A 17,155-nucleotide genomic window follows, 5' to 3' on the forward strand; every position below is an offset into this window, starting at 1 on the left:
ATGCTTTTGGAGAAGGAAATGGCAACCCACTCCAGTGTTCTTGCCTGGAGAGCCTTGTGGACAGAGGAGCCTGGTGGGCTGCTGTCTAACGGGTCGCATAGAGTCGGACCCGACTGAAGCGACTTAGCATGCATGCATGCGTTGGAGAAGGAAGCGGCAACCCACTCCAGTATTCTTGCCTGGAGAATCCCAGGGACGGAGGAACCTGGTGGGCTGCCGTCTGTGGGGTCGTACAGAGTCGGACACGACTGAAGCGACTTAGCAGCAGCACATGCTTTTAGTTTTAACTTTCTTATATCTTGCAAACAATTTTTCTAAAAATTAATTACCCCACTTAAGCCGAAATGTGAGGGCAGAGTGAAGAATAATTGAACATACTATTTTTTAAGAACGTACTTGAAGTTATTTTGAAAACTGTAAATTTAAATATCCAATTTAAGATTGGTGCACAGTAGAAACGTATGAGTTATTTCCTAAACCGAAATTCCTTGTGTTTTTCAGGAAAGTACTAAATTTAAGAATGTTTGGACAACTCATTCCAAATCACCTATAGCCTATGAGAGAGGAAGAATATACTTTAACAATTATCGGTGCTGTATCAGCAGGTATCTTGGTGAAAATTTTTGATGTAATTCATTTGACTGTTGACCTTTAATTTTTATAGAAACACATGTCTACATTAGTGCTTAGTGTAACAATGGAAAAATGGGTTCAAAATAAGGGTAGGGTATAAAATGCATGTAATTTAACATCTTGTTAAACCTAAAGGCTGAGGTTTCATCTGTGTAAATACCAATTTAAAGAGAATTTATAATGTAGGCAAAATGACAGATTGCTGAGTACAGTGTAGTATTTTATTCTGCCTAAGGGATACCAGATGTCAGGAGATCCAAGTACCTACTAATTAGATGCTGTTTTAGGGAAGAATTTCTGTATTTTGGTTTGAAAGTACTTGCCTTTGTTTTAAAAGAAAAATTTCAGACTTGCTAATGTAGTCTATATAGTGTATATATATAAATAGTATAGTGAGCCCCCATACATTCATTACCTAGACTCAGAAAGGATCAAGATTTTTGCCACATTTGCTTATCTGTCCCCATATCCTTTTCCTTTATACCTTTGCTAAATATTTTAAAACATATTCCAAACATGCCGCACTTAAGTTTGCTCCTCTAAAAAAGTAGGGTTATTTTCTTATTTAACAGCTTAATAATTCACCCATTTAAAGCATACAATTCAATTTTTGCATCCTTGAAATTCATATTCAGTGAAAATGATTTGATGAACCATTGATGGTTCATATAGGCAACCATCACTACAATTAATTTTAAAACAACTTCTTTACCTCACAAAACCCCCAAACCCTACCCTTTGGCTGTCACCAGCGTACCTTCTCCACCCTCAGCCCTATGCACCTGCCAGACTACTTTGTTTCCGTAGGTTCACCCATTGTGGGCATTTCCAAAAAATTGAATCATGTAATACTTGACTTTTGTGTGTGTGTGACTTGTTTTTGGTGACTGGCTTCTTAGTAGATTACCAGTTTATTATAAAATTTTATAACACAAGAACAGCCAGATGGAAGAGATGCATAGGGCAAGGTATGTGGGAAAGAGCACAGAAATTCTGTGCCCTCTGAGCATATCACTCTTCCTGAATCTTCATGTGTTCACCAGCCCAGAAGCATTTCTCCTTTTCTAAAGTATATATTAAATGCCATACATTTTCCTCTAAGCACAGTTTTTCCTGTATCTCACAAATGTTGAAACATTGTATATTCGATTTAAAAGTTCTCTGGACTTTTTTCTACTTTTTTCTTTGTGCGAGCTCATTCCCTCAGTTGTGCTCAGTCTGCTCAGCCATGTCCGACTATGCAAGAATACTGGAGTGGGTTGCCATTTCCTACTCCAGGGGATCTTCCCTACCCAGGGATCAAACCTGAGTCTCCTTCATTGGCAGGTGGATTCTTTACCACTAAGCCAGACCCCTGTGTTAATTAGAAATGTGTCATTTAAGCTCCAAGTATTTGGAGATTTTACAGCTATCTGTTATTGGTATCTAACCTAAATCCATTATGGTCTGAGACCATATTTTATATTTTTTTCTAGTCTTTTAAATTCTAGTATTTTATGACCCAGAGTGTAGTCTGTCATGGTGAACTCTTCACATGGGCTTGAGGAGAATGTATTGTTGCTGAAGTAGTCTAAAGATGTCAGTTTGAGCCAGCTGATTGTCGGTACTGGTCAGTTCAACTATATTCTTACCTACTCTATTTGTTGAATCTGTCAGGTACTGATGGATTGTTTTGAAGTCTCGAAGTATAATGGTGGATTTGTCTGTTTCTCCTTGTATTCCACCATTTTTGTCTCAGTATTTTGACATTGTGTTGTTAGATGCATTCAATTCTACTCTTTATCCCTGATAATTTTCAGTGTGGAAGTCTACTTTGTCTGATATTAATCTGGTTACTCCAGCTTGCTTGCTTTTTTTTTTAAGTTAGTATTTGCATGGTATATCTTTCTCCATCCCTTTGCTTTTATATCTGTGTCTTTATATTTAAAGTGGGTTATTTGTATATAACATATTCAAGTCTTGTTTTTTATTCACTCTATCAGTTTGTCTTCTGACAGGTGTATTTTAGACCATTCACATTTAAAGTTATCATTGATATAATTGGTTTGATACCTCCCACATTTGTTTTGTTCTCTTTCTTCTTCTTTTGGTATTCTCATTATGTGTACATTACACGTTTTCTAATTATCCCACAGTCCTTAGATGTTCTGTTCTTTTTTTTTTTAATTCTTTTTTCTTTCTGGTTTGGGAAGTTTCCTTTTTTATCTTTTTCATCTACTGGTTTTCTACTACTAGTTGAAAGAAAGGAACTCTTTAATTTTCATTTCACAATGTTGGAATAACAGATTATGAAGGTGAAATTCAACAGAGATATTGGTAGTAAATGTTAAAAGGAAAAGAAACAATTCAATATGCTCTAATTTTGGAAAATGATCTGCAGGTGGGTATAAGTGTATAAAGAAAAAGTAGAGTGAAATGAGCCAAAATATTAATAACTGAACCAAAATATTAATATTGGATAGTTTTATGCTATTATAATTTATTACATATTTGATATTTTTTCTGTGATTGTGTATTATGAATTTTGTGATTAAAAAGTAATGTTGACATTTAGTTAAGAAGAGGAAAGCAAAGCAGCAGGTTGTATTTTTGGTGTTCCAAATCTCTGAATTAAAAAAATCGCTGAAATCCAAGCAAACACTATCTTATTTATGAAGAAGAATAATCTTTTTTCCCCCCAGTGTTGCATCAGAGCCACGAAAACTTTATGAAATGCCAAAATGTTCCAAATCAGAAAAAATAGAAGATGCTTTATTATGGGAATGCCCGGTGGTAAGATTTGCTTTCGTAGCATGTTTCTAAAGCATTTGTAGTCTAGAAGAACTGCTTATTGTTAATATATTGTATAAAGAAATAAAACGTTTAAGTATCATAGTGATTCTTAAACCTTGAAAGGAAGCAAAAAGAGAGCATATTTTTTATTTTTATTTTTCCTCATGAAGTAACTTCTGTCTTAAAAAATTATATGTTAATACTGTGAATATACTTTTAATACCATTTTTTAATCTTGAAAACTAGAAAATGTTATGAACTGATTAAAGGTTTCATAAGCAATATAAGCTAGTTTGCAGTTATTCTCAATGTTTAAGAGATTATTCTACTTAATATATTGAGACAATAAGTATTTAGGGCAGGAGTTATGTTTCATGACTCTGAAAGTGGATTCTTTGGGTTTCCTCTATTAATCTTCTTAGGAAATAATAAGATAAAAATGAAAAATAAAATAACAGATAAGCTCATTCCATCAGATCCATATTGCCCCTGTGTGTATTTTTCAGAACACTTTTTTCATAAGATATTAACATCTTATCCTTGTTAGAGGAGTTGGGAAACAAATTTATTTGTAGAATTACTTCACAGAGCTTTTAATACTATTAATACTTATAATAATACTAATGTGGATGGTTATTGTCAAACCATTTTCCCAACTCTTTTGATCATAGAACTTCCTATTTTGAGTTATATTTCTAAATATTAATTTTCCATGGGATCAGTGTTGTAAGAAACATTTAAGGAGTACTGCAGCAAGTTAATCCAGTCTTTTAATCTGGCTGTTTTGTTTTTTAGGAAAAATAGGATATATGACCAAAAATAATGTTTAAAGTTAATACCCTATGCTTTGCATTTATTATTATAATTCTTTAAAAGGTAAAAAAAAGACTTGTTTGTACATAAAATTGTAATTTTCCCTGGACAGTTACTCTCTTTTCATTGAAGTTTCCTTTTTAAAAATAAGAAGCTTTAAATCTACATTTTCTTCCCCAACTCCTTATTGAAAGTTAAAAAGTAACTATTTTGCCCCCAACATCTAAAGCCTTCTAATCCACTTTCATTGATGAGGGGAAGAGGATGACAGATTCCTTAATTGAGAAAAATTTTGAAAGATGTCAATGCAAAGCAACAAAAATTTAGAGCAATCTTTATAAAAATAAAGTTTCTAGTAACCTAATTCCTAATCTCACTTCTCTTTGAACATTTTGCCCGTCTTATTTGAAGTGAACCAAGATTTTCCATTGAGAAAAACAAAAAGCATATAGTATTGTTGTTAATATACTCATTGTGAAACTAAATTTAAACTTCTCTTCTCTTCTTTAAACTTCTCTTCTGAGACAGTGTGTGAAATACAACTTTTAGTTTAGGAAAATAGCTCAAACCTATTACGTTTGCTACCTAATTTTTTTTAATAGGCAAGATATAGGTGATACATTTTTTAAAACTTTAAAAATTCCTTGAGGTAATACTTATGTAAGACATCAAAGAATAAAAAAAATTACATCGTTGCCTGTGATTTTAGTGTAGGACTTAAGTAGCTAATAAGTTAAAACACACACACACAACCAAGAAACAAACACACACAAAAACCTAGTTTCTTTCCCTAACATTTGAAACAGGAGACAAATCTTAAGGCACGTAAGTAAAATAAATGTGCCTGCATTCTTTTCTATTCACTTTTCAGCCGAAGCAATATTAATTTTAACTTCTCTATTCTTAACTTTCATCTTTGAACTTCCTTTTTATTCTACAAATCAAAGTAGAACCCTTAGCTTCTCTTTCTCTTCCTGCCCTAGACTTCCACCCTAAGGTAGCTCCTCAGTGGCAGATGTGCCCTTTTGGAGGGTAGTTCTTTGGAGTCAAGGATTATCTTTAAAAGTAGGTCCATCTCTGTTCTTTGGCTGCTTTGATTCTGGATGTTAGCTTTCCATTTGGAGTTAGAGTAGAGCCACAGTGACTAGTGGGATAAATTGCTTTTTTCCCATTTTAACTTCTATCAATAGGAAAACAAGTCTTGGAATAAAGAAACATCTGTTCTAGGAAATGACTCTTAATTGCTTATGCTATCTAATGTTATACTTGGTTTTAAGAACTGTTATTGTTATCATAGCAGCATCATTAGTATTACTTGTATTACTGTTGTTATTATGATGATGATTGGCTAACATTTGTAGAATACTTAATGATTAATAATTAATAAGTAATAATTATTTCTGGAGAAGGAAATGGCGACCCATCCAGTATTCTTGCCAGGAAAATCCCATGGAAAGAGGAGCCTGGCAGGCTACAGTCCATGGGGTCACAAAAGAGGCACAATTTTGGCAACTAAATGAAAAAATAATTATTTCAGGTACTGCTTAAGCACTCTGTGTGAATAAGCTGACTTAATAAATTAATAATGAAAATCATTTCTCACAATTTTAATCTTTCCTCATCTTATTTATTTTCTCACTAATATTTCTTTTTAAAATTTACTTGTTTGACTGTTTAGCTGTTTTCTTTGGATATGGATTACTGTAGATTGTTCATGATCAAGCAGTTTCAGTTTTATCTCTTTTAAGGGAGAAATGCTTCCCAGTCCATCAGATTATAAATCCTCACTCATAGCACTGACTGCTCATAATTGGCTGCTTCGTATATCAGCAACTACAGGAAAAGTCCTTGAGAAAATATATCTTGCTTCATATTGCAAATTCAGGTATTAACTGTGACTCTGTTGTTTAAAATTTGGTTATGAAAAATTGAGACTTATGGCCTAGGATATTTCAAGATTTTTTTTTTTAAGTTTTCCATTGTATATGTGGATCTCAGTTTATAAATCTATTTATCTCTCCTCATGACTGCTTTTGAAGATCTAAGGATGGAGACCCTTTGTCATTTATCTTTGTATTCCTCATAAGTAACTAACCTTTAGTAGTTGTCAGATACCCTTTTTAAAAAAAATTTACTTTTTACAAATAGTATTTTTTATGTGGGATGTATTTTTTTGGTAGATTTTTCTGAAAGCTAGTCTGTTGCAGTTAAGTTACCTGCCTAGTATAATCTAAGAACTGTTACTTATAAACTCAGAGTTTTATAAATTAGATGTAAATTTTTGGAATGAATATAAGCATGCAAAATGTGAATGTAATATTTTTAATGTTTTTTGTAACTTCTTTTTTACATCAGGATTGGTTTTTCGTTTTCTAAGTTTTGAATATTGACAGATCAAATACAATTTTCATTCATTGAGACTCCAGAAGGATTAAAATTATATGTATATATAAACAAATAAATGCATATGAGGATCTTCAGGGAATTCTTTTAATTGTTTATTTTTTAAAATAAGTTACTTTTATAATTTAAGTAACTGAAAAACTGTTCACTTATAAAATATCTATTATATTTTGATTTGAAGTATAAGGAAACTGACCTAAACGAGTAAACTTCTCTTTATTCTTTTAAAAGGTATTTGAGCTGGGACACTCCTCAAGAAGTCATTGCTGTCAAGTCAGCTCAGAACAAAGGTTCAACATTGGCCCGACAGGTAGACATCTTTAAAAATTCAGTAAAATAAAGAATTTGTTTCCAGAGGAACTTGTCTGAAAATTAGTTATGAGAGAACTAATGATCTTTGGTTTCTGGAGCATGCTATCAAAATTGTTTACCACGAACTTAAAATATTCTCTTCAAGCCACTCTGGGGAAGTACAACAGATTACTTTCCATTCCATAGCAGAAAAATAGTTACTAAACCTTATTCTTCAAAGTAAAGAAGCTACCTTCTTCAAGCAGAGAAATCACTCAAGTTATAACTGTTGATATTTTTTCTATTTCATTTAGCCATGTTAGTGTAATGCTAAATGATATGACCATGATAATGCTGTGTCTTTTGATTAGGCTCTTGATGATTAGAATTCCAATTTATAATATAAATTAAATTGTGTTATAATATATTTATAATCCAATGTATTAATTTATATTATAACATGATCTATTACATAGTACATACATACATTTTGTTATAAAGTATGTTTTTTACAAAATGTGTTGTTAAGAAATGCTTACTGTTATGCTTGTTTTAATAGATTTTTGTGTGTGTGTGTATTTTGTAGTGTCTGAAAGGCTAAAGGTTTAGTGGACATATTTTGAACATGTAGGCTTTCCTGTTTAAGTAACTTTTCAGTTTGATAGAGGGTGGTTTTCAATTCATGAAAATAGAGTGTTTTTATTTTTTAAATTAAAAGTTTTTTATAAAAATTTTTCATAGAAGTATAGTTGTTGTACTGCATTGTGTACATTACAGGTATACAATGTAATGATGCATGATTTTTCAAGGTTATACTCCATTTATGTGCTCAGACACTCAGTTGTGTCCGATTGTTTGTGATCCCATAGATTGTTTAGCCCTGCAGGGGCCTCTGTCTATGGGATTCTCCTGGCAAGAATACTGGAATGGGTTGCCATTTCCTCCTGCAGGGGATCTTCCCCCGCCAGGGATTGAATCCGCGTCTCTTATGTCTCCTGCATAGGCAGGCAGATTCTTTACCCTAGCGCCACCTGGGAAGCCCATACTCCAACTATAGTTATTATAAAATACTGGGTTATTCCCTGTGTTGTACAGTATATCCTTGTAGCTTGTTTTATACATAGTAGTTTGTGCTTCTTAATGCCCTAATTCTTGTATTATCCCTTGCCTGTTCTCTTTACCCACTGGTAACCACTGGGAAAATAGTGGTGTTAATATATTCTTGAGAGCGGTCTGTGATTTTAGTCTTTCCTTTTAGGCAGGCATTCAACAGCCTGTTTTGCTGTATCTTGCAGTGTTCCATGTGCTACCTTTTTCACTCATAGGGATTCTGGAGATCAACAAAAAGGTAAGAACTCATTTCTGATTTAATTATAATATTAATTTTTTTGACATTAAGATGTGATTTTATTGTTTAATTGTTTATTAGGTATTTGGTAAAGTTTTTAATTAAGAAGTTAAAAGCAGCTGCCCAAATCTAAAGGCAGTAAATGGAGAAACTGGAATTTGAACTTATATTTGACTCCAGAGATTAAACCAAATTTTAAAATACAGTGACTACTTTATTTTAGCATTCATTATTTGAAAATACATTTGAATTACACAAATCCTTCTTTTCAAAGTGGGGAACAAGGATCAGGGAATAGAAAGTCATGGGCTAGTCAAAAACAAAGAAAACCATAATTATCCTTTTAAAAGATGACCAAAAAAACACAACTCATGAATTTAATTGTTCTCTTTGTGCTTGTGGATTAAGTAATTGTGTATACTTATTACAGTCTACAACAGGAATGTAGTCATAAAGTGTTTCTATTTATTCTTACATGTTCAAGATAATCATCTGAGGGATTTGATTTTGATTGTGGTTATTTGAAACTAAAGTACATCTTTCAATTACCATGCATAATAAGACTACCCAGGGGCCAGGTTCAGAATGTACTTGAAGCTCTTTCTTTGCCGGGGTAGTAAACCTTTACTAAGTGATTTATCTTGAGTGGAAACAGAAACAGATTTTCACTTAATTTCTACTTGTTCTTTCCTTGCTATGAATATTTGTCTATGTTGGTTGGCTTTTGTTAAATATTAAAAGAGGCACAGAATCAAGTTCTTTATCAGAGCTCTGTGGAGCATCACAACAGGATCCAGTACACAGAACAGAGACAGGGAACAAGGAGCCAAAGCCTTACTCAAGATCAGCTAGGTTAAATGTCTCTGTGTGTATCTGGTCTTTAACATGTTTGGTTTTTACTAAAAAATCAAATAGTATTAGATATTTAAAGAACAAGGTAATGATAAAATTCTCGAGTTGGCTGTTTTTTATTAGAATTACTTTCTTAGATCAAATCTTTTCACCACTAGCTGAAAAAGGTCCCTTTATAAACGATATTTTATAAAGAAAAGGTCCCGCTATTTATTCAGCCATGCAAATATTGCATGGTAGAATTAAATGGGCTCAGTTTACACCTATGTCCATTAGGAAAGGGATTTGTTATTAAAAGATTTTACAAAACGGAAGTAAATGAAAGCTGCTGCATCATTTTGAAGGATATATATTAAATTCCCATTAGTACTTCAGTTTGAGACCCTGGAGGTTACCACTCACCCTAATAATACATTAGCTGCAAGTTCCTAAATTATAATGAAGTTGGAATGTTAGGCAGCAGTATTGTAATGGTAAACTGAATATTAAACAGATACACATACCACGGTGAAAACTCAGAGGATTGGCCTTCTGGTCTTTTCTCAGGTGATGTCTACCTTTCCCCTCAGATTTTCGGGAACGTCACGGATGCCACCTTGTCTCATGGAATACTGATTGTGATGTACAGCTCAGGACTGGTCAGACTTTATAGCTTCCAAGCCATCATCAAGCAGGTAGAGAAAATTCAAATTTGCCATATTCAGATTAACTTGAGATTTGGATGGAGGTATGATTTTTTTTTAATGAGATATTTTTAACATAAGGCTCTAGCATAGATTTCAGCTCTACAAAACTGTACAAATGCAGAAAGACAAAGTAACCTTTAAAAGAGGGGTGGGAAGATAAATAGAAAAGCCCTTAAATAAATAAAGACATTTCCTCTGTCATATACATGTAAATTTGATTTTTTTTTTCTCTCTCCGGACAGCAAATAAGTAGGTGCTAAAGCCACCGTTTTTGTTTTGTTTTGTTTTTAGTTCATGCAACAGAAACTTGACTTAGGGTGTGCATGCAGATGGGGTGGGACTACTGGAACTGTAGGAGAGGCTCCCTTTGGCATTCCTTGTAATATTAAAATCACAGGTATGGCTACAATATAGTACTTTTTTCACCTTAAAAATTAAGTGGTCGTATTGATAGTGATTAATTGTAATCATCCAAATGTTTTTTTCCTAAATTCAGTTCATTTTGCTCCTATGCAGAGTATTCCTTGCTTTTGTCTAAGTGTTCACAGAAATCTGTTATTCACTGAAATAAAGGCCTGGGGATGCTGGGCCTTGCTTGGCCAGAGATCTGTAACCTTTGGCAAGTGACTTTACCTTTCTGGTCTTGATTTCCTTATCTACAGAATAATAAGTTGCAGCAAATGGTAATACCTTAGCTCCTTTAGAACTTGAAGTTTTACAATTCAGTGACATTTATCCAACTTAAAGATCATTAAGGCACAGTAAAGAAAATTATATACAATTTTATAAATATAAAAATGTGTTCTGTATTTAATTAGCTTATCAAATTCAGCAGTTTGTTGAAAAGAATACTGCTATAAAATTGAGCAATGTATGTCAGATAAACCATAACTGACCAGAGTTCATCTCATCAATACAAGGATTACTTAATGCAGATAGATATAAAAATCATGAGTAAATTTAAAAAGAAAATATATTTTGTTATCCTAATATTTGTTTATCTTTATTCTTAGTTCATTAAAAATTATTTTTTATCATATTGCGGACATTTACTTCTAACCAATAAACATATTTAGGTAAAACTCCAAAGGTTTTTCTAATATGGGTCAAAATACAACTTTCTTCTATTGTTATACAATATTACATCATCAACAGATCAAGAAACAAATGAAAGACTTAATTGTGAGAAAGGAAATGTTCTTTTTATTAGTAAATAACAAAGTATGAGGACTGAGAGAGTTCAGTATAGCCAATTATCCAAGAAGCTCAAAATAAAATTTTAAAAATTACTCAAATTTTGAGGCGTCTTGGGCGAGCTGAATTAGGCAGTTTTGTAAAAACAGCCTTCGCAATGCCTCCTGTGTGTGTGCTCAGTCACTCAGTGATGTCTGACTCTCGTGTGACCCCATGGACTGCAGCCCACCAGGCTCCTTTGTCCATGGGATTTCCCAGGCAAGAATACTAGAGTGGATTACCATTTCCTACTATATTTGATACAAATACAGAAGGCAGGAATCTGAAAACTACAGACTCCAGTGATAACTAATGTGTATTATTTTGAAGAGAGTTTCCCTAAATGGTAGCATTGTTCTCTTTGGAATGCAGATAATAAGCAAGTAAAACAAAGAACAGGGTGATAAAGAAAGCTCATGGAGCCTCTGATTGTGCTGTGATTTTGGTCCCTGTTTACAGAGAGAAGACTGGACTTGGGATCACAGTCTTGGTCTGCTCCTATGAGAATGAAATTCCACTACTAATTGGTGGTATGGTAGTGAGCAATTACTGAACCTCTATGGGCCTCACTTTTATCAGCTTTAAAATAATAACATTTGAAAATATGATCTGTGAAATCATGTGCCATTGTAAAACAATACAGTAATTGTTAGACATTTAGCTTAGAGGAGTAACGTATTATATTGGAAACTTTGTGTATTTTTTCAGACTCTGTTGACTGAAATCCAGTTTATTTCTCTAGATTTGTTTTTCAGGATCAGTAAAACCTATACAAAATACTTATTTTAACTTTAAGTAACTTTTTTAAGGCAAAGCAGTTCATTTTCATTATAGAAGAATTAGGAATTAATGAAAAAAATAGAGAAAGTTTAAAACACTCACAGGCATCCTGCATGGCATTAGTTGCTATCACCTCTGTGTTTTTTGGATAATCTTAAAATGTATATATGCCTAAAACCCAAAAAGAATCATACTGTGAACACTGTTTCATAACTTGCTTTTTCAAAAATCAACTCTTCTAAAGTGTAATTTACATGCACTTAAATGCAGCCATTTAAACTGTACAATTTGAGTTTTGCCAAATATTTATATCCATGAAACCACTCCTACAATCAAGATTTAGAATACTTTAATCACTCCAAAATGTTCCCCAGCGCCCTTTCCAGTCAATTTCCTTCCATCCCCAGCCTTCAGCAACCAGTGAATGTACTTTCTTTCACTCTAGATTTCTAGAGTTTGTATAAATGAAAGTATATGATATGTAGTTTTTGTCTGGCATCTTTCACTCACCATATAATTTTTTAGATTCATTGCATATAGTTATCTGTAGCCTAACCGACTTTTAAATGTTAATATATTACAAATATTAATTTCCATTGGGATTATTTAATAGATGGTCTTATGAAAACAATAAAATTAGACTCCTGTCTCTTTACATCTAAAGAAACAATAGGTGGATCAAAGATTTTAAAGTTCTGTGAGAAAACTTAGAGAATCCTTTTATCGCAGAGTTGAGAAGACCTTTCTGACCCAAGCACAGAGCCATTAAAGAAGAGATTGCTAAATTTGGCTACATAAAGATAAAGTGCTTCATGTTTTTGTTTAAAAACAAAAGTATATAAAAGCACACACACAAACCAACCAAAATTCAAACAACAAATAGGGGACATATTGCAACATACACTATAAAGGGGTAATTGCCTCACTGTATATGAGTTCTGCAGGCCAATAAGAAAAAATGACAACGTAGCAACAACAACAAAATGAGCAAAGGATATTGTGCAGAAGAAGAGGAATATAAGTGACTTTTAATTAGGAGAGCACAAAGCCCAATGTCACTGATAAGAGAAGTGCAAGTTAGCACTACCATGAGATACTTCTATTTAGATTCTCAAATATCAAAAAGTTAGGTAACAGGATTGGTGAAAGTATAGAAGAGACACAGTTGTTTATTGTTGGAGTCCCGTGTGGAGGACAATTTGTTAATATATTTCAAAAATTTAAATACATGTATTCCTTGAGCAATTCCTTTTTTAAAATTTATCCCAGATATATTCACATGTGTACAAAATGACAAACATATAACTATAACATTTTTCTAACAACAAAAGATTGGAAACACTGTATATATTGATAGGTGACATTGGTATTCTTTCATTGTTTGGCTGTGTCATAAACTTAATTATTAAAAAGAAATAGGAATTATTTTTGCTCCTTTATAGAGAAGTTTCCAATATATATTAGTAAGTGAAAAAAGGAGTGCAAAACTATGTGTGTAAAAAGCCTCATCTGTGTTGTATTCATATGCATATGTTAAAAATATAGATGTGAGCACATGCTTTAAGGATTGCTTGAAGTATCTGGAAGGACACACAGAAAAAATGATAAATGATAGTTACTTCTGAGGGAATCACATGGAAGGAAAACTTAGTTTTCATTATATTTTTTTCTGATACTTTTTGAATGCAGTGCTCATATTATCTTTGCCAAAGAGTAGTCCTCTGTATATGTGTGCACATGCTAATTAAGCCCCTCAAGGTTTTAAGAACTTAATTTATGTACCATTATATGTGTAACTTTCCCCTGTGGCTCACCTGGTAAAGAATCTGCCTGCAGTGCTGGAGACCTGGGTTCGATCCCTGGATTGGGAAGATCCCCTGGAGAAGGGAAAAGCTACCCACTCCAGTATTCTGGCCTAGAGAATTCTGTAGAATGAATAGTCCATGGGATCACAAAGAGTCAGACACGACTGAGCGACTTTCACTTTCATATGCATAAACTGTAAATTTATTTAACCAGTTTACTATGGACATTCACTTTCATGCATTGGAGAAGGAAGTGGCAACCCACTCCAGTGTTCTTACCTGGAGAATCCCAGGGACGGGGGACCTGGTGGGCTGCCGCTGGGACCCCTGGTTGGGTCGCACAGAGTCGGACATGACTGAAGTGACTTAGCAGCAGCATGGACATTTAGGTTTTTAAAATTTTCTGTGCTTATAAAAAAGTACAAGAATATTCCTGTAATTACTAATAATACTGAGATTTCCTCATCACAGGGTGTGAAATCAGCCATTCTTTGCAAACTCCTAGCCCTTTCAATTGAGAATAGAATTAGAGATCAAAATTTGGGATCTTGGGGCTAACGGTGACACACCAGAGTTGTAGTAAGCCAAGTCTTAATGCTACTTTGGGGCCATTTTTAGCAACTTCTGGGAAAAGTATTTCTTCCTAAATACATCTTTTTGCATTAATTTTTTTCCATTATGAGTTCCTATTTTATATTCTCTACAACTTCCCTATTTAAATTTTTAACCCCCAATTCAAACTAATTATACTTTTTTCTCTTCATAATTCTTTTCCTCATCCACCACCATTTGGTAGCCACCATGTTATCACATATGATGTTTATATGTCTTTCATAATTTACTGGCTGATGTACTTTGCCCATTCATCTTATTGGGGTGTCAATAGTTTTCTTATTGCTTAAAAAAATCCTTTTTATATATTAAGAATATCACCCTTTTCTTGAAAGGTTTCTTCAAGGGTATTTTAAATGTACCTGATTTGTTTGTATCTGTCTGTTCTTTCTCCTGAAGACTGCAGTTTGTGAACTCAAATTTCATTATTTGTTTTTCTCCTTTATGTAGCTTTAAGTAGTAAGTGGCCCTTATGCAGAGGACTAACCAGGCACACACTTCTATATGTAACATGTGACTCTGTAGTGAATGCTCTTCCTAAGACAAGTCCCTTTACAGATGGTGGTGGCCTCATAAACCAAAGATTAGACTCTGAAGTTAGAAACAAAGGACTCAGAATAGTCACCTTCCCAAACAGGCTAAGCGGTATCCTCATAAGGGCTCTCCCCAAAGAATTCTGGTCTTCAGAAGCAGCAGCACCTTCTGTTTATGCTTGTCTCCAAAAGTAAGTCTGTTACACTCCGTATAAAATTAAGTATCATCAAAGAAGAGGACTAGGAAGCACTAACAGATAGTCCTTTTGTGGTGTCAACCTCCAAAAGACAGTTGCTGACAAGATATATAAGGTACTTTAACCTTAAAATTAACTTGTCTAATACTAGTAGTAGTGGCTCTCCTTTGATGAAACTTCCACTGCACAAGACCCATCCTAAGTGGTTACTTTCATTATGACTCATATCACTTCTGCTGCATAAACTTAAGCAATACTTCTCTTGTAAAGTTTGCTAAATATAACCTGTTAGTCTAGAATATGAAAGATCTCTTCCTCACATTTGAAGAAATTACTAGACATAATACCTGGTTGGATTTTTATGAGAGTTGTAAATAGTATCTAACCAAGGTACTCATTAAATGGCAACTGCTTTTATTACGTGTACCTTGCCATTTTTTTGCCATCATAGGCACCTTCAGCCCACTTTATTGCCCTCCAGCTGCATGTCACACATATCCTGAAAATGGGTGTCTAGAAAGTTGACTGATAACGTAACAGCTGTTTGCCACTTGCCTTTTCTTATCAGTAAGCCTCTTTCCAGATTGTATTTTATTTCCTTGAACATAGTCATTTTTCATTGGTAGAAATTAATAGATGATACATGCAAAGAAAGGTTGAATTCAGTTAATGAATGTTCCAAAGCTACCAGAACAAAGAAGCTAACAAATTCCTCTCGCCCATCTCTGCAGATACACCGCCACTGCTCTTTGAGGTGTCCTCGCTGGAGAATGCTTTTCAGATTGGAGGCCATCCTTGGCACTACATCATTACACCTAATAAGAAGAAACAGAAAGGAGTTTTCCATATTTGTGCCTTAAAGGACAATTCCTTGGTAAATCATGGTGGTCAGGCTTTAGTAGTAATTATTAATATCAGAAATTCTTTATTCTTGTGGCTCACAGGGTAAAGCATCAGCCTGCAATGCGGAAGACCCCGGTTCGATCCCTGGGCCAGGAAGATCCCCTGGAGAAGGAAATGGCACCCCACTCCAGTACTCTTACCTGGAAAATCCCATGGATGGAGAAGCCTGTAGGCTACAGTCTATGGGGTCGCAAAGAGTCAGACATGACTGAGTGACTTCACTTTTCACTTTCTCTAATTGGTCCACATTCCCAGGAATTACTTTTCAATTTGTATCAGTAATTTGTAGACAGTGTAAAGTACGGGAGAACACAAAGAATATAGCAAACACTTGTGTGTACTACCCAGAATTTAAAACGTTATTAACATTCGAAAATTTTCAGGGCACCAAAGATGTATTAGTTTTTCTTCTTACCATCTCCTTGACCTCATGTAAAGCATCTCAGAAGCTCCATAGTGGGAATCATTGGTGGATTGTGTTCAGGCTGCCCCTGAAATTACTGGTGGAATGTGTTATTGGTTCTGCTTCTTCACAGTTTGTTGCTCTTGGTTTTTCCAAGCAGAATTAGGTAGTATTTTGTTGGTCACAGTATAAGCATTGAAACACCAAGTTTTCAAGGATATTTTAAAGTTATATATGGCAGAATGGGAAGAAAGGATGTATAGCAAGACAATAGAAATTTTTACCCTTTGAATTAATTTCTTTATTTTCTTTTTAGAAATGATTTAGGCATTGATTTATCATTTAGTAAACATTATTGAGGACCTACTATATGCCAGACTTGGCTGGAGACAGTCCCTTCTCACAAGTTCAAAACAAAGCCGACACGTAGATTAAATAAAATGCAGTCCATTCAGTACAGTGGTTGAGATGAGTGCAGAAGAAGGAGTGCACAGAGGAGGGGGGTTTATATTGTTTATATATCCTTGTTTTATATTGTTGATTTACTTTAGTTCTGGAACCTCTCGATACATCAAATTAACTTTTTGTGAGACAGACTCAGCTTATTCCACACCCTTCTCTTCCAGAATCTTCCTCAGTCAGTCTCTGTTGGACCCAGTGGCTTTGAGAGTGACCAGTCGGTCACCTTTCACCACCCTAAAGATTTGCACAGTCTTGGGTCTGTTTACCTACTTCCCTATAGATCATGGCCACCGGGAAACATCGTGTGTAGTATCTTTGGATTTTTTTTGCAGAAGCATTCTTCCCTTTGGTTTTCTCATCAGCCTGTCACGTGTGGCACCTCCTGTTTGGCTCAGCCCAGTGACATCCACTTTTCCAGTGGATTCTGGG

At 34.2% G+C, this 17,155-nt stretch overlaps 1 protein-coding gene across 1 annotated transcript in view; it reads left to right on the forward strand.

Annotated features, from left to right (window-relative positions):
- The window catches only part of DCAF17 (DDB1 and CUL4 associated factor 17), a 48,273-nt gene that overhangs the window by 21,299 nt on the left and 9,819 nt on the right, over nt 1-17,155 (forward strand). Inside the window, exons 3-10 of the mRNA XM_010843847.1 lie at nt 502-605; nt 3,315-3,405; nt 5,967-6,103; nt 6,853-6,931; nt 8,171-8,260; nt 9,682-9,786; nt 10,090-10,195; nt 15,690-15,832. Coding sequence (XP_010842149.1) covers nt 502-605; nt 3,315-3,405; nt 5,967-6,103; nt 6,853-6,931; nt 8,171-8,260; nt 9,682-9,786; nt 10,090-10,195; nt 15,690-15,832 — 855 coding nt within the window. The remainder of the gene's footprint in view (nt 1-501; nt 606-3,314; nt 3,406-5,966; nt 6,104-6,852; nt 6,932-8,170; nt 8,261-9,681; nt 9,787-10,089; nt 10,196-15,689; nt 15,833-17,155) is intronic.

Source organism: Bison bison, unplaced genomic scaffold (assembly GCF_000754665.1).
Source record: "Bison bison bison isolate TAMUID 2011002044 unplaced genomic scaffold, Bison_UMD1.0 scf7180017864190, whole genome shotgun sequence".
Taxonomy (NCBI): domain Eukaryota; kingdom Metazoa; phylum Chordata; class Mammalia; order Artiodactyla; family Bovidae; genus Bison; species Bison bison.